The sequence below is a fragment of the Daphnia magna genome, linkage group LG9 (assembly GCF_020631705.1).
Source record: "Daphnia magna isolate NIES linkage group LG9, ASM2063170v1.1, whole genome shotgun sequence".
Taxonomy (NCBI): domain Eukaryota; kingdom Metazoa; phylum Arthropoda; class Branchiopoda; order Diplostraca; family Daphniidae; genus Daphnia; species Daphnia magna.
In genome coordinates this window covers 732,074-750,224 of record NC_059190.1, presented here as the reverse complement: position 1 = coordinate 750,224, position 18,151 = coordinate 732,074, and the positions used below count along the sequence as shown (strand labels likewise).

The window sequence follows — 18,151 nt, the reverse complement described above, 5'->3', positions numbered from 1 at the left end:
TGTTTTTTTTTTAACGGTTTCATATTTATTTTTTTTCCTGCCCCTAAAGCAGCGGAGCTTCTTCTCTACATGCGCGTTAGGTTCCGTGACGAGCACCATCCATCTTGTTGTATTTTTCATGGCGGTATTGTCTGTTTGTAGAGCCCGTAAACAACTAGCGCACACCACAGTCGTAATTGTTGATTTAAAAAGAAAAAAAAAAAAATTGAACTGTGAAGCGTGTTGTAGAGTCTTAAGGATGAAACGATTTAGTTTATTTATTATTATTCTCATCTTGTCTTTTAATGTTCGGGATTCAACAACGATCCATCAGTTCCAGTTTTTTTTTTCCCGTCACATACGTACATGTGTTTGGTTTTTGGTGGGTGTTGTGTTTCAAACGCACCTCGAAATAGATCCATCTGTTTCTTTGTTAAGCGTGAAAGTCACGTCGGATCTGAAAGCAGCCGAATAAGAAAAAACAAAGTGTGGCAAAGAAGCAACTGAGGCGTGCGATTTTAATGATGTTCCCGAGGTTTGAGATACATACAGTAGGCCTATTACACACAAACTATAACGAACAGATCCGAACGTGCGGGCGTTAGATTCTCGTTACCGATCGAAAAAAACGTGTTTTTCTACATTTCATTTCTTGCGTGTGTGACGATGTTTGAAATGAAAGGAGAAAAATGTTCAGCTTCTTAATAATATGGTAAAAAGAAAATTTTTAACCTAGTGATCCTGTTTAAGCGCATAAGACTCTCGGGTTTCTCTCTTTTTTCTTCTTTACTCCGAGGGAGTGAGGTCCCATCAGATGAGTCATCAGGTCCTGCAGCTGTCCGTATACAATCCATCCCCTATCCGCCTTTTCCGTCGTCGTGTGATTATGCCATCGCCTCAAACGTTACGCCAGTACAGTACAATCATTCTGAAAAAAAAATACGTAGGTCGTCATTTGTCCCCGCCAAAAAAAAAAGGGAGCCCCTTTTTTTTGTGTGTGTATTACATTTGCCATGGGGAGGATGTGATGAAGTAAGCAAAATAGATGGCAAAATATTTATTTTTTTTTTGTGTACATTGGACCTTTCTTTTCAATACAGACGACACTCTTTTGTATCGGTCTAATAGCTGTCCATGTCGTCGTGTTGTGTTTCCTTTTTTTTTGACATGGCCCCGCTTTCTGCAAGGTGTGTTGGTATAGTAACAATGTCAACATTATTATGCTAACTAGCGCCAACCGTCCCCGCAGTACTATCCATCAGACTCGTTGTCAAAGTCGCTCGTGCGACTTCCACTTGGAGATGTATTTTCGTTTCGAAACAAGAGATGCGCTTTCCTATGATGATATCCTTTTGGACGAGAAATTTTTTGTTGTTGAATAAATGTGGCTAGTAGTGGACTATAGTGCCGCTTTAGTTTTCAGCTGTGATAATGATGATGACAAGGCGTAAAGCGATACGGTTTTGTCTACAAGTCACGGAGAATGCCGAGAGAGAAACCAGTTGGCAGATGGAAGGGACACACCAGACTCTTTTTCTTTCTTTTTTGATAAAAGGATACCAGCATATGTCATCCGTTTGTAATTAAATCCACCGTTTCTTCTTGTTGTTGTTGTTTTTTTTTTACCCCCCATTTTTCTCATTCTCGCTCGCTTTTCCATAACACAAGTATGTTAATCATACGGACGTGTTTTCCTCTGTTATGGGGACTGGCTTTTAGCCACGGCACGTTTTTCAGCCCCTCAAGCTAAAATACGAACACAACTGGCATAGTGTCTTAAAGCCCTCATCTATTTTCGTTGTTGTTTTGTTGGCATCATCATCATTTTCATTCCATTTGTTGTTTTTATTTTTCCCCGAGTTGTTTTGTTTTCGATTTACTACGCCAAACGTGTGCTCATGTCGGCCCAACAGAGAATGATTACCACCGAGTCATTTGGCGAGATTGAACAAGTGGAAATAAACAATGCGCGATGCAGAGAGGAGGGAACGCAGCTGCAGGGCTGTTTTTCAAAGGTGTTGGGCCATTCGTACGCGTTGAGGCGCCCGTTTACATGTGACGGAAACAGCAGACGATCGATATGTCTTGAATTCTATTGTTGCAACATCCAAGTCCCCTCCATACTAACTATTTGTTTTGTTTTGTTATCAGATTGGCGATTTTGAACGAGAAACTTCCTGGTTGCGACTGAGAGAAGGTCCACAAAAAGCGTCGAGTGTTGTTGCCGCTGTGTGTGGATAGGCAAACATTTTCATGTGTTGCATGCGGGCGAAACATGGCTGATTTGATCGGTCGACGCCAACAACCAACAACGGCGACCCTTGCTTCTTCAACAGTTCATTGCGAGCTGCAGTGGCGTTCGGAAGAGGAAGACTCGGAGGAGCATACGGAAGATTCGGCTTCGTCGTCGTCTGACGAACGTGAACCGTTGCACATTGAAGCTGCTCAACAGCAGCCGTCTTACTTGGCATCAAGCGCTGGTGGTGAGCCTTTCAGCAACCACATCGGCGGCGTCACGCCCAATCATCCAGGTAAATCCATCTCTTACAGTTGTTGTTGTTGTTGCCCCACTCTTGACTTCATTCAAACAGCAGCCGGAAAAAGGGGGGAAACAGTTAGCGGGAAGTAGCTAGCCCTTAATTTTCTGTTTTGTTTGTTGTCTGATGGCGACTGCAGTAGGAATGTGTCTCTCTTTCTCTCTCACACTCTTGCAGAGAAGAGAATTAACGACGAACCAATGGTAATAATCCCCTCGCTACCAAGCGTTTTCGTTCGCCAGATAAGAAGAGAGTCTTTCTGGCTATTCTAGGGCCACCACCCACTAATTGTCTCTCGCGGTTGGAGATCACAGCCCCTCGTTCTTTTTATTTTCTTGCTTTAATCTTCTTGCCTCTTTTTTTTTTTTTTATTTGCGTCCGCCTCGAGCAGCTGGGCCGAATGTATCAAAAGGAAGCGTTTCCCTTTCTTGATTGGATTTTAATTAATCGTTTGATTCGATTAGACGATTCTAAATCTGGGCCATTCTTATCTGTGACCTCTTGTTGTTTGAAAAATCCCTGCGATCTTGTTAACGTGTTTACCGGATCAATGGATTGTTGCGTGTAAGTGTGGCTTTGCAATCTTATTTAGTAGACACCCCATTTACGACAGAGAAAGAGAGAGAGAAGGGAAACGATGCCTTGCAATCAAAGCCAAACAACAAAACGAGCCCAGGGAAAGTGAGATAACCGGCACGGCCGCACAGCCGGTTTATATATTCTTTTGATTGTGTGACGGCGTAGTGTAGGAAATAAAGCTGCCACCAGACTTTTCTTTCTCCGCTCGTTTATTGTTTACTGCGTTTATATTTTTTTTTATTTTATTTTTTTTTTGTGTTGGGAGAGACGAAGGGATGATGTGTAAGAAAGCGCCTCTGCTGCCTGTGATTCCGATTCGTTGATTTATTGTATTGTACGTGCAATCCCGCCGGAACTCTTGACCGTGACACGTTGTTGTAATGAATGGAACTATCGCGTTTGGATGTGGTTTTTTTTTTTTTTTGTTGGCCAGCAGGCCGTCCGGTGTCAAATGTAATTGGATAAAAGAAGGAAGAAGAAGAAGACGTAGGAGGAACAGGAGGTAGATGGACGATGTTGTTCAAAAGGCGCAACCGAACAACAACAGAAAGGAGAACACGGGGAGTGTGAAACCTTTAAATTGGGCGTGTGTGTGTGTGTGTGAGTGTGCAGTACTCGTGAGGATTCTTCATAGGCTCGGACGGGGAAGGAGAAGAAACAAATATGGAAAAAGAATCACTCACGTTCAAAATATAAAAAAAAAAAAAAAGATGATTCATCTGCTTTGATATCAAGAAGGCTATAATGCATAATTCTTGCGTGACCGTCTTAATTCGGGTGATGAGCTGCCGTGTTTTCATCGCAATCCAAAGTTTCTTTTTCAAATGTTATTGTCAAAAGGGCAGAAAAGTCGTCGACTTATTTGATGAAACTCTGTTGTTTAAAGTTTCTTCTTTTCCGGCAGCGGCCGCTTTTTTTTTTTTTTACAAACACGCGTAGTAGAAACTGGCAGTCGGAGTAACTTCGCTCCTTTATCTTAGACGATTGTTCGACCCTCTGTTGTGTTAGCGCATCTACTACGAGCGGTCCGTTGTTTTTTTCTTCGCCATCCAAACTCCTTGTTTCAAACGCGCACTCTAGCAGATTGAGCCTGGACTCTATTCGATACAAGTGAATATTCTTTTAGTCCCCCCCCGTCTCAACTGTTTGCTCTTTTTTTCTGGCGGCAATATTGGCTTTTTATCGCACAACTGACTTTACGTGAAACTTCATATTCCAGTCTACGTTCGTGTCTTTTATTACTATTTTTCTTTCTAGTTTTATTGTGCGGCTATTTATTTGGCGCCCCCCTTTTTTTCTGTGAATTGTTTCGCCACCGTCTCTGGCTTCTATCGATTCGTCTTAACGTTTGCACACGTTTCTTTTGTGGTTGACCTCGCCCACCATTCGTCGTCGTTGGTTCGTGTGTGTTTGGATAGTAAACGAAGACGACGTGATGCATGTAGCCCAAGACTCTTTTCATCGCGAGAGTCAAATAGTCCATCTCTTTTTGTTTGCCAACAAACGCCAACGATCGAATTCCATCCAATCAAATGGAGAAAAAGTACTCAGCCAATACATTCGCCCCTCAAACGGAGAAAAGACGAAGAGAATATATTAACAAATCAGGGGGATTGTGCACAGTTTGCGTACGAATGTGTGAGAATCGAATGTCACCAAAGAAGCAAGGCCAATCGATAAGGGAGAGAAAATGAAGAGTAGTACGACAACAACTAGTGAGGCTCGAAACATCGAGAAGAGAATTTTGCTGCCTCTAAAGTCTGACGGGCTAAATTACAGCCAGACGGAAGCTGAAGCTAAAGTTGAAACGTGCTCGCAGATCGGATGCTATAGCCCATTGAGAAGAATAGGAAAGTAGTCGGGAGATAGTGTTAGAAAAAATAAATAAATAAAAGGCATCTAATCTCAGTAAAGTGGTCCTTGACGTTAGCCGTGGCACACAAGAGTGATTGCTTAACTTTTCTCACTGACTTTCCATTATTAATGTTTTTTGCCTCTTTTTTTTTTTTTTTATTTCGGCTCGTTTCTTCGTCTCTCAGCTTCTGTGTACGTGTACGACAGTTATTTGTCCTGTATTCAAAAATCTATAGCCCGAGATGTTGGGAGTTACGTAATGATTTCAGAAACCGAATGGGGAAAACATTTCGTCAGGCACACACCTGACGTGTATACCAAACATTTCAACATCTATCGTATTCTGAGAAAGAAGTAATGGCGAAAGGAGACAATGAAGTGGTTGGGCTTGGTTGAGAAAATTCCCATTTTCAACACGCCATGTTTGGACACGGAAACATATAAACAGACGACCAGGTTCTTTTTTCGGACGGAATACACGAACGGAAAAAATATAGGGGGTAGTGACGAAGTTTAGCACATCGTAAAAAAATGAACAACAACAATAACATGGAACAAAAACCCAAACAAAGAGGGGGGGAATAAACGAAGAGGGAAGTTTTAAAAAAGAAAAATGTTTTTAAACGTCGTGAAACAACATATAGTACTAACCACCCATCTAGGGTCGAAAGCAATATCGTTTCTGCAGAAATTTTGTTCTTTGTTTAATGAACTTTTTGGGGTCCACGGTCGATTATTTTTTATTGGCTCGTGTCATCGACGATGCGTTCAACAACAACATTTTTTTTGTTTTCTCTCCTTTTAAAAATGAAAAGTTTGAGCCTCTTGGAATTTTTATTGTCGCTTCTAAAAGGAAAAAAGGAATTGACAAAATCAAATGAGATTGTTGTTTCCATGTAACATTCCTGAACGGCTGAATAACGGAATATAGGGACTATGTTGTATACCTAGAAAAAGACGTGGTGCGTGAAGGCAGGATTCACGCCGGCTTTTTTTTTTATTATTTTTTATTTATTCCACCCTTTTCAATGATCCGTTCGCGAGAAAAGCTTCGTGTACGATATTTACAACTTGTTGTTCGTTGTGTACAGACCTTGTCAATCTTTATTAACACACACACACGCACCAGCGGAAAATAGAGATGCTTAGTTTATAAATGGCTGAAATGTTATGACGACAAGGTCGCAATCGCAAAAGGGAAAGCACCAGACGGCAGTGAAATAAAATATCAAAATGTTGATATTGCGTTTGCCTGTATTGCTTGTCAGCACATCTGATGGGACGCAAACGTTCACCATAATAGTCGAAAATTGTGCAACATCATCGAGCCCAACAACAGGAAAGAAGAAAGGAAAAAAAAAAAGGTTCAATCACGCATGCGTGTAAGGTGAAAGAAAAGAGCCTACTGTCGAGGCCTGTCTGTCTGGCCAGGCTTCCGTATCGCCTCTCCATCATCTTCTTTTTTTTTTTTTTCTTCTTTGCTTCTGCTTCTTTTCATCCGGTAGAATTGGAATGGATTTCGAGAAAGAATAAATAAGTGCCCACCGCTGCGATTTTTTCTCTCTTTTCTCACGAGATCAGCACGTTTTTTTCTTCTTTCTTTCATGACGCATTACGTGAATGAATTTAACGATACCCGCACAATGTGTCTATCAAACCGAGTTTTTATTTTATTTTTTAAAAACATGTTGGGGAAAAAGAGCTGACGAAAGTGAGGGACATTGAAAATGTCTACCGTTTCTTTTTTTTTGGGGGGATAAACATTCTTGACTAGCGATCCGTGATCGGTACTACCCTGTTGTCTCTCTTGGATCGTTGCACGCGTCCAATGTCAGTCAGCCCAATTTGCATGTTGTTGTTGGATGACAAAAGAGAAAAGTCACGCCCGTATCATCACGGAAATCTCCTTCTTCTTTGTTACAAAGCTGATGCCTCACACGTTTTTCAATTGTCTGATGTTTTGGCATTTACTTTTATTATAATCATTGTTTCGTTTTGTTTCCTTTCGTTTGTCGTGCTGGCAAAGAGAGAGAGAGACAAAAGAATCTAATATTCCGGCTCTTTTTTTTTTTTTCTTCCATCCATCCACATACACTTGACACTCGCAATGACCCCACAACGGTTTCCCTCCGGCAATTAAGTACCAACCCACTCAACCCGAGAGAGGGGACGGGGGGAAACACACACGAAAAAAAGAAGAGAGGAATGCGTTAAGTCCAATCCATAACGTGAGCTAAAGAGAGTCACGCACCCAAACGCAGCGAAAATCCGTTGATGATGATGGTGCTCGCTCGAAACACGAAAACCAAATGGACAAAACAAAACAAAAAAAAAGGAAAAAAGGGAAAATTCCGTAGGAAGGCGTGCGTGGCGGCAAAACAAAAACAGCTCCGGTTGAGTGGAGACCAGGAGTCCGGGCACAAGCCCAGGGTGGATAGAGAAATGATGAACAAAAACAGGGCTATCCACTCTTCTTGATTCGTGCTGACTGATGATGGAACGGAATAGTAGTAGCTTACAGGAGCTCACTTTTCTTCTTCTTGCTCCTAGTGTGGTAGCCCTTTTTTATATGTATATACAGTATATATTTTTCCTGGACTCGTCAATGTCACCTTCCTTCATCGTTGTTCTTCTGGCTCGCTCTCTCAAGTGTTTATTTATTTAGGCTCTGCCCTCCTCATTCGATGCGTTGTAGCGCTCGGTAAAGGGGGACAGCTAGTGCGCCGACTATTGTGTCTGTGTCGCCTCATCAACTTGGTGTAGAACACATCCATCTCTCCTCTTATTTAGTTTTCATGTCTGCTTGTTGTTCTGTCGCTATTCATCCAGACGACTCGGATGAATGCAACGTTATCAAACATTGGTCATTTGATAGTAGGCTAAGTTTATGTTAACTTTTCTTACGAGTGGAACCTTGTTATTTACAAACAAAACTAATCGATATTTATATATTAAAAAAAAAAAATTAAAATTAGGTTATATCGAACCGGGTTATCAGCATCAACCGCGTCATTTGAATCATCTCGACATGTCCGAAGACGATTTCGAAGCCATGTACAACAATTGCGGTGAGGAGCTTTACGAGTCGGATCCGCATCAAGGACACCAACAACACAGACAGCAACAGGGCACCACTGGCCAGCGTAACAACGGTCAACATCGCCGGTCAACTAAAGCGCAACACGTAAGCCAACACCTCCCCTCATTCTTTAAAAAACTCGCATTTTCCCATATTTGTATGGACATCTTTTATTTTATTTTTTTAGTTTTCATTTTGTTCCTTTTCCAAAATGAATATGCGGGTCTTGTTCTTTTGTTGTTGCTGTTTGTCGTGCGCGAGTTTATTTATTTTCTATTCTCCCCGAATGATGATGAAACATTTTGATGGACGGTGAGAGCTCGGGACGACACGCCCCTCGCGGACAGGGACATGAGAAAATACAAAACACACAAGTGGGCAGTAACCGAAACGTCCAGGGGAGGAAGATGAAAAGCCGAAAGTTGCCTTGCTTTTTTTTTTCTGTTTTATTTTTCATCTTGTGTCGTGTTGGGTTTTTTTTTAGTTTAGGAAACAAATATAGTAGTCGCAGTAGTAGAGAGAGAGAGAGAGAGCCTGTCTTAATGTATGAACCTGTCGAACCGTGCGCGTTCGAATAGACAAAACAGACTTTGGGAGGAAGGCAAATGCAGGACCCTGTAATTATTACGATATTCTTTTTCTTTCTTTGAAAGTCTGTAACGCATTGGCTTATAACTAGACGGGTATAGTTTTTGGTGTGCAGGGGGAATTTACGAGCGCCCATCTTCTTCTTTTAACTATATACGAAACAACAAAAAAACAGAAATATATCCAGACTCGAGTAAAGGGGGGAGCTACCAGTGATGGAAAAAAGAAAAAAACAAAAAAAAAGTCTTTTATGGTAATATCAGACGAATGACTTTATAGATATTCGACGCTTGCTGCGCCGTGTTCACCCACCATCGGCTTCTTCTTTCTTTCGTGTTTTGCTTGTCTGTGTTGTAGCTCTTTTTTTCTCTTTTTCATTTAGAATAGACAAAAAGAAAGGAGGAAAAAGAAGAAAAAAAAGGGATGAATTTATGTGACGACGACGGTGTGTGTGTGTAGTGAAAGGGGAAAAAGAAAAAAAAAAGGGAAGCTCAGAAAACCCATCAGATACATTGGCGCTTGCTCGTCCCAGACAGGATATCTTATGTTGTATCCCTTTTAGTTTCCTTGGGGCCTCTCCCGTCCGCCGACTTTTTATTTTATTTTTTTTTATTCTTCCCAACTGGACGTTCTACGTTTCTTTTTTAGCTGCCTCACTGCGCTGCTTCAACCTTCGAAGCGGAGGCATTATTTATGTATCGACTAGTATCCCCCCTCCATCCAATAAGGTTACGGATGCCCCTATATGATGGTCGATTTGCATACACATGTGTGATGAGCTTAACGCCAGTTCCCGCTGCACACACACGCACACACAGGTTTCCCTTATTTTTCCCGCTTTTTTGTATTTCATTAGTTTTACAAGTCGCTACAGCAACAACAACAGCCACGCATTTTCTTTTGCTTGTTAACATTTGGCACGTCAGGTGGAGGGGTGGGGGTGGGTGAGGAAACGTCTAAAGAAAATGTTATTCATTGAACTTGTTTTGTTGTTTTGTACGATGTGCAGATTGGATCTTCGCCGCGCAGTGCGGCGATGGGTTCGCGGTCGGGGCGAGGTCAGCACCAACAACAGCATCATCATCATCATCACCATCAGCAAGCGGCCGCACCACCGGCGGGACTCGGGTCACAACAGCAACCGCAAGATTTGATGATGAACAGCCCCCAGCATCAACATCATCAACGATCGGGACGTGGCGGCCGCTTGCCGCTCGGTTCGAAATCGCCGTCGGCCAGTAGCCAACAGTCGGATCCCATTTACCCGGACGCCGGCATGGAACCGTACTCTACCCTATCAGGTAGGATTTGATTTGATTTTCCCTTTTCTCTTTCATTTTGTTTTAAGCCAAGGCTTTTTTTTTTTTTTTTTTTTTTTTTTCGACCGTTAAATCTATGGAGAAAATGAATTTCGAAGAGAATGAGGGGAGGGTGCTCTGGGAAAAAGCAATTTTTTATTTTGCTGGGGCCTCGTAATTATTCCAATCGTCTACTAAACTTCTCGATTGGAGTCTTCCATCATCAAAATGTGTGCTGCCTCCTAAATGGGTTTTCATCGCGTTAAATACCTCGGATTTTCTCAAAGCGGAGAGGTAAACAAAAACAAAAAAAAACGAGGAAATCTATTAACAGCTTCTCTTGTGAAGAAAATGCACAAACGCCAAAGAGAGAAAGGAGAAAATTGACGAGTGAGACTGTTGAATATTCTCTTCTTGTTTTTTTGTTTTCTTGATCTGCCCTTGTAAACAAAATACCCCGAAAAAAAACACTTGGGAAGGTAAATCACGAAACGAGTCGGAGGGTGGCAGCTCGTTACGCCCTTTCGTAATGACGCCAGAGAAATCTCATTTTCAGGGGGCTCCTTTACTTATGACTATCGTTTTTATTGCATTTTTTTCTTTTCCCCTCCCCTGCTTTTGTTTCTGGATTTCCCCTCGCTATCTTCTGATTTTTTTTTAACATTTTTTTTTATGACTTCTTGATTGAAATTATGCGCTAATTTCTATCTGCTGCGCGTTTTTTTGTTGTTGCTTCCCTCTGGCTTTTCGTTCACGCCATTTTTCTTTTTCTTTTTTTTTTCCGGTTGAAATTATTATTAGTGTTAAACCCCCCCGACGTGATTTGTGGGTGTGGCGGGGGAGGTCTGGTCGCAATTTGAGGGGCAAAGGAATTTCAAATGCAACACTGTACCAAGTATTAAGAGAGGAGGGGGGGGGGGGCAATAGTTTTCCGGGGCCATGTGTGTTGTTATTTTGCTTTGCGTGTTTTGCGTGCGTGCGCCGGCTGCTCACAAATCATGACGCCGTTCCACCACCTTCCACTGCGCACACAGCAAAGGGAGAATAGAAGCAAAAGTTCTCAACATTTTTTTTTGGGTGGAAGAATATAAAGATGAACTTTTATTTGGAAAGACTCCCGCGTGATGTTATCACGCGTTCGGAAGGAATCCATCATTGAGTCGCGCAGGCCTTTTGAAGAAAACTAAACACATTTTTTTTTTTAATTTTTTTTTTTTTGTTACTCTTCACCCACCCCCCAAAAAATGGCTGTTTTATTATCAGCCTCCGTGTTCTCGACAATGCGTGTTTGCTTCCGTATCAAGTACTACCGAATTGAAGATCTTGTCACTTCCGGCTGCCGGATTTATATTTGATACTAACACGACAGATTCAAGACAGTGCGCATATTTTGGTTTTTTTAATTTTTTTTTCTTTCCTGTTTCCTGAGTTTGTCACATGGCCTGTCGAACCGATCAAACCCCGCCCAACGTCTTTTTCGTGAGCAATCGAATGTTGGACGGGGTCGCAGTTGACCTTTATATTAAAGCTGTATCCGCATTCTCAATCATTTCCCTCCATTAAACGCAATCACGCCCTACATATCCATCAGCAACAAGAAAGCAAAAAAAAAAAAAAAAAAAAGTTGCAACGTCCTCCCGAATTACAATCCCCCCCTCCCTTTTTACGTATATCCGAATCAATGCGTCGTCTGCTGCTGTGCACTACACCGAATCACCATTTGCCAGGACAGGAGGAGGACTAGTAATAGTACTAGTAAAAGACCAGCACATACAGTCAGCGTGTGGCAGTCTTTGATGGCTGAGTCGGCACTTTGCCTGATCGTATTGATCTATGTGATTGAATTTGGCGCGAGCCAAGCTCTCTCTCTCTCTCTGTGTCCTGATATGTATATGCTCTTTGCTCTTGTATAGAACAGCTCAAAGTGTAGTAGTAGTGTATAGTGCACTCTGATGTGTCGTGTCAATCGGTTTCTCTCTTTTTTTTCCTTCTTTGGAAGCAAAGACTTAACAGCAGCAGCCGTATGGTGCACGATGTGTGTGTGTGTGTGCATATAAGGAAGGAGGGAAAAGGTTTGATTTGAAATGCAAGTCGCGCACACCAGTCGTCAATTCATGGAAGAAATACCAAAACTGAAAAGGGAGGAGGAAATCTTTCAACTATTTTTTTTTTTTCTTTTTCTAGTGAAGAAAAAAAAAAAAGCAGCAGCTGCTGCGGCAGACTGGTGTGACTTGAATCACATCCGGATGCGGATTTCCAACTCATTTTCACACTCCCCTATATGCTCGCTGGAAATCCCGTCCATTTATTTTTTCGGAAGTCATCGCTATGGCCTTTGCCTTTTATTTTTTCAAAAGCCACTGTCGCTATCTGAGCAGAATATACACAGTTGATGTATATAATAAGTGCGACGATAGCGTCCCTTTTCTATCAACCCCTACATGCACATGCCCAGACACAGAGAGAAAAGGAAGAGGTTCCAATTTCACGGCCGTCCCATATCTCCACTGATGTGGGGCTTCCACCCCCATCGGGGTAAACTTTTTTTTTTTATGTTTTTGACATTGTCCATTTGACGGAGGGGTTTTATTTTTTTCCTAGTTTCTTACGCACTCTGCCATTATAATTCTCTCCCCACTAACTTTGTGTGTGTGTGTGAGGTTGTATGTAGACATCTGACTTTGATTGAAAAGTCAACACCCCCATCGCCCTTAACCTTATACACACACACACACACACACTGAATGTAAGTAAAGATAATTTTCTTTTTTTCAGAAAGATGCACATAACCAAAGTTTGGAGTTTTATATCCTCCCTGGGCAATTACAGTTGTGCCTTGTGCCTTAACTGCCGAGTTATTTTAAGTACCGAGAAAATGTTTCATGAAAAGGCTACACAATTTATTTTTGAAAAAAAGAAGAGGGGGGGGGGAGAGGTTTTTTTGTACCTTGGTCGGGAATAAACACTGAGCAATGACCCTTTTCACCCCTTATCTCATCTGAAAGTCTGAATAAGCGGTTGAGGCTCATTGGGATTCACCTGTTATGTTTACGATTCTTTTCGCCTACTACTCTGAAATTCGTTTTTATTTCTTTTTTCTCATTTGAATGCAACGCTTATAATCTGCTGTCCCAAATTTTCGACACGCACAATTGGAGGAGCACCTAGTCTCTTATTCACGTTGTAACAGCAATGAGTTGAAGACAGACAAAAAACAAAAAAACAAAACAAAACAAAAGAAAGAAACGTGTCGTTTGGCCAACGGCCATCTTTGTATTATTAAGTACTTTGATGCGCATTGAATTAGTCCACCCCCCTGTTTCTTTGTGTCGTTTCTGGCGTGATCGTCTCCATCGTCAAAACGAGAATCTTTCATTTTGAATTGTTTTGGAATTTCACGGTCAATCATTTTCACATTATTCAGACAGCGTTTCTTCTTTCCGCGGGGGGGGGGAGGGTGGTTTCGACCTTTTGAACTTGTTGATTCGTATAGGTAAAAACATTTGTACGTACGAGTGATGTTATGCACCGAATGCGGTTTAGTGGTTATAGTTTAGTCAAACACGTATGGTGGGGTAACATTTGAATAGCCTCGTACATCATTTGTTTGATTGGCTTTTTGTTTTTCTTTTCTTTTCTTTTTGTTGTGTCGACGAAGGCTCTTGTCTACGTGTTAAACGGACCCGAACGCAGCCAACTAACGACACCGGGGGGGAGGGGGTAGATATGTGGGGGTTGTCGGTTAGGTGTCTAACCGTTTTTCGGCTTGGCTTCTCAACCATCGACTTTGCTTTCATTTTTTTTTTTATGTCCCGCCTCCGTCAGACACTTCGATCCTTTTCCCAACCCACCCTAGCACATGTATATATATATATTTTTTTTATATGCATATTGTATAGAAGAAAAGATCAAAAGTGATGATGATGGATAAGATGAGGGGGGGACTGAAAAAAAAAAAAAACTTTTTTGTGCGTTCCGAAAGTTTTCTGAGGAACGCCGAGGAGCGCGAGCGGTGCTAAATAACGAAATACATGTACAGCACACATACGTACATGTATATTTAAATGGTATTAAAAAAAAAGAAAAGAAGAAAATGGAGGGAGACAGGCAAATGTAGCGGGGGGCTGGAATTTTGTACGTGTCGGTTTTAACACAATCGGGTTTTTCCCTTCAAACTTTTTTTTTAAAAAGGAGTTTAGAAAGAAAAAAATATATTTTTGAGAGTTTTTTTTAAACTGGCGTTCAACCTCGAGGGGGTGTATTCGTTTCTCCCCATCTAACGTTGTTCGTTCACTTTGGGGCGTTTCATCTTTATTCGGGGTCAAGACTCGTGTAATGTGCAATAGGAGGTGGGGGGGGGGATGCTGATGATGCCGAGGGGCCACTTATCATCACGGTCCTCCTTTTCGTCATCATCATCATCATGCATTAAACTTTTCTTTAAAAATTAAACCCCAAAGTGTTTTGTTTTTTCTCGTTCTTCATAAGAAATGGCATTTTCGTGGGGATTTTCGACTGCAATGATTTCCCCTATTTTTTTCTTTCTATTATTAAAATGCAAAAAAAAAAAAAAACAACAAAACAACAGAAGTGTAGGAAAACAAGAAGCTTTCAACAAGTTCGACGTGTATATCCGGTCCTCCATCAGAGCGAATCGTTTTTGGAGTGCAAAGTTGCGTAAAGCTATGGAAAAGTGTAACGAAAAGTACATTTATTAGGATCTCTTGTTTAATGAATACAAAGCTGCATGCAAGACTGGGATGTAAAGCGGATGAAAGAATCTACCGGAAGCGGAACATCCTCAGACTACCAAAAAAGTGAAAGAAACGTAAAAATATAAATGTCTTCTTTCTTTTGACATTAGCCAGACACGGGGCAATATCGAAAATGAGGTAGGATCTTTCTACGCCCTTTATCTTCGTCCATTTAAAGATATCTTTTTTTTTTTTCAACTCACATTCAATAGACCCCATTTTTTTTTTCTGAAAAAATAAAAGTCGTGGACACAATGGACAATGAAGCTCTCGAAGAAACGAAAGAATTCCAACAGACGTGTAGTTCCCTTCTATTCACCTTGCTCGCTCGCTCCACTGGCTCTTATTATCTTTCTCCTTTTTGTGTATGTGTGTGTGTTGGGGGCCTCTGAAGAAGAATAAAATGTGGAAAAGGTGCCGACCGTCCAGACCGAAAAAAAAAAAACACTGCGCCGGATTATAATATATTGTGATGGAGACCTGCCCTTGTTATATTCTTTCTCTTATATTCCTCCTGCGTGCCTTTTGAACGAAGCAAGGTGGTAAGAAGGGGGGGTATGCGGGCTTCCGCTGCGCCCTTTTCTTTGTGCTCTGCTTCTATACGTAGTAGATGTATTTATAAATAGGGTTCGAGTTTTTTTTTTTGTGTGTGTAGGTGTCGCCTCTTTCTCGAGCTCCTTGTGTGTCTATCGAAGAGACAAATCGCCTTGGTGGTGGTGGTGGTGGTGTGGCTCTTGTGGGCTTCTTCTTTCCCAGCGAAAGCTTTGAGAGCTATGTAGGAAGGCGTGGGGGTATATTTTCTTTGCAGCGGCCAATAGAGTAGGATAAATGACTGAGCTCCTTTTTGCTACGTTTCTTTTGAACTTTTCCTTAAAAAAATTGAGGGTGGCGGAGGTTTGGCCGTGGTGAGAGTGGGGGGCCTACTGAGCTGGTATGTTACATCGCTATCAAGAAAGAAGAAAAACTGGAAGTTGGGGGGATACCACAGCTGGGGCTATAACACTGCCAAAAAAAGAATTTTTATTTTTTATTTTTTTGTAAGTTTTAGAAAAAAATGTATCCGGCCTAAAGCAGCTGTCTATTTGGGAAATTAGAAATTCATGAAAAAAAGATAAAGGAATTCAAATTTGAAATTGTTTTCCCAAACAACAAAATATTTTTTTTCTTTTTACTTTGTTTGTGCCATGAAAAATTGAATGATTTGTCAAAAGTGACACTTAATTTCATTCCCCTCCCACCTTTCCAAATGTTTCTAAAAATGTCACATTGATCGTCCCAGGAATCAGCTAAACCACAACGTTGGATGCAAATGAATTGACATTTTCTTTTTCACCCTGGTTGCAACTGAAAGAATCATAATTTGTACGTATGCGCATACGTCACACCTCCCACTTTTCATATTTTCCACCTTTTTTTTTTTTTTTCTTTTTTAAACTTCATCTGCGTCTGTTATCTGTTACGCACATCGGGCTTTGTCATCTCGAGTGTTGTGTGGGCGCCTCCGACAACGGATGAGACTCTGCGTTCCCTTTCTATCTTTAGGTTGTTGTTGTTGTTGTTGGCTTCTTTGGCTCGCTCTTTTTTTTCTTTTCTGGCTGTTGTGTCGCGCCGGGGTTGCGAGCCGATAAGAGATCGTGATGAATGAGAGCCAGAAGAAGAAAAGACAGTGAACCCCGAAAGAGAACGTCGCTGGTTTTCTTCTTTTTTTTCTTGTTGGCCAGAATCAACAGGGTTTCCCCCCCGCAATGTGTTTCCTTGTTCCTCTTAAAAGAAAATCAGTGAAGAAAATGTCGTCATAAAAAATCCCCTCCTTTTTGTTCTTCTCCTGATTCGGAGGTATTAAAAAACCCAAAAAAAAAACGATGAGAGAATATTAGGAGAATTGTTGTTGTTGTTGTTGTTAAAACTTGCGTTTTATTAACCAGCCGATAGGAGTCAACGATAGAAAACTGCCCGATTCTTTTTTTTTATTATTATTTAAAAGAGAGAGCACATCAAACGATGCTTTTTTTTGGGGGGGGTAATAATTACACAGCCAAAAGGACCACTCTCGTCTTCGTTTTTTAAAAAAAAGAGGCTTTTATTATTATTTGTCCCCCACTATCAAAGAGAACTTTGAAAACGGTGGATAGATTAGCAGTGTACACCTTTTTGTTGTTGTGTCTTTTACCTTTTTACGTGGACGCGACGAGATCGAAGACAGCCGATAAGATGAAACGGAGAGAGAGAGAGAAAGGGATAAAGATAACGCAAAAGACGGTGAACCATGCTTCTTTTCTTTTAACCTTGTTAATGAGCTATCTTTTGTATGTACAAGGTTGCATGTATTCGGTTCGGGAACCACATCAGCACCCACACAGACAAACTCGAGTCCGTCAACCGTTAAACTTTTTCATTTTATTTTATTTTTTTTTTACGACTTTGGAATCCCCCTTTTTTTTTTCCTTAAAATTTATCCCCCTGCACTCGTTTTTATAGCAGCCCAACCACAAACAAGAGAAAAGCATCAAATTGATTCTTTTTTTTTTTAAAGTTTTTTTTTAATTTTTTTTTATTTATTTCTCAAAGTTGTTTTTTGTTTTTTTAAAGAGCTGAAAATTTGAAGAAGAAGAAGAAGATGAAAGAAAGAGGCCGTGTGTAATTATCTGCGCTTTTAATGGAATAACACGTGTTTCGTGCTCTCACTATTTATTATGAAGAGTCGTTTTCTTTAGTTTAAAACGATGCATTTTTAAACTGCAAGCTCTCTCCCGCTCTCCTTCCACCTTTGTTTTAATAAATGAACAGCATGGGCCCTCGCTTATTTTTCATTCAAAAAAAATAAAGGGGGTTTTCATTTTTTGATAACTCTGAATCATCATCATCATCTGACTTTTTTTTTTTTTTTAATAAATAAAACCGCGGCCCCGAAAGGTGGAATGCCTAGACGGGCAATAAAGTTGTATATATTGTGCAGTTAGTACGTGGTCGGTCATATAAGAAACAAAGTAACGGGCAAGAAAAGATTGCCCTAACTTCTAACCCTCCCTCGAAAGATTTCAAGAAAGAGAACGAAAATGGAGTCGTATAGCTACGTTGATGATTTATAAGACTTTTGAAAGTTTGGGGGAAATCCAAATGGGGGTTGAAATGAGAAGACCCCCCTCACCCAAGTCAAATCAAAATTCCCTTCTCCCATTTTCCATTCTGTTGTTCGTTTCCCCCCCCCATTCACCTTTCTCGAGTTGTATTACGTGGCACCTAATTGATTAGACCTGTCTACTTACGAGTGCCTTTGGAGAAGTGCGTACCGCTCAACAACAAAAATAAAACAAAACAAAAAATAGACAAACTGCAACGTCAACAACGAGCGTTCTCTTTTTGAAAAGAGAGGCTTTTCAGCAGGTCTTCACCCCTTTTCATTTTTACAGCCCTCTCAATGGAAACCTGTTGCAACGTTCGTGATTGCATGCGTTCCTGAGAGTGGCCCAGGGTCAGAGGAAC

At 41.1% G+C, this 18,151-nt stretch overlaps 1 protein-coding gene across 2 annotated transcripts in view; it reads left to right on the top strand.

The window, feature by feature from the left end:
- LOC116930567 (teneurin-a) overlaps positions 1 to 18,151 on the top strand; it is a 134,542-nt gene that overhangs the window by 69,700 nt on the left and 46,691 nt on the right. For both annotated transcript variants that reach the window (XM_045179101.1, XM_045179100.1), the window contains exons 5-7: positions 2,131 to 2,510; positions 7,925 to 8,133; positions 9,626 to 9,917. In XM_045179101.1, coding sequence (XP_045035036.1) covers positions 2,255 to 2,510; positions 7,925 to 8,133; positions 9,626 to 9,917 — 757 coding nt within the window. In that variant the 5' untranslated portion in view covers positions 2,131 to 2,254. The remainder of the gene's footprint in view (positions 1 to 2,130; positions 2,511 to 7,924; positions 8,134 to 9,625; positions 9,918 to 18,151) is intronic.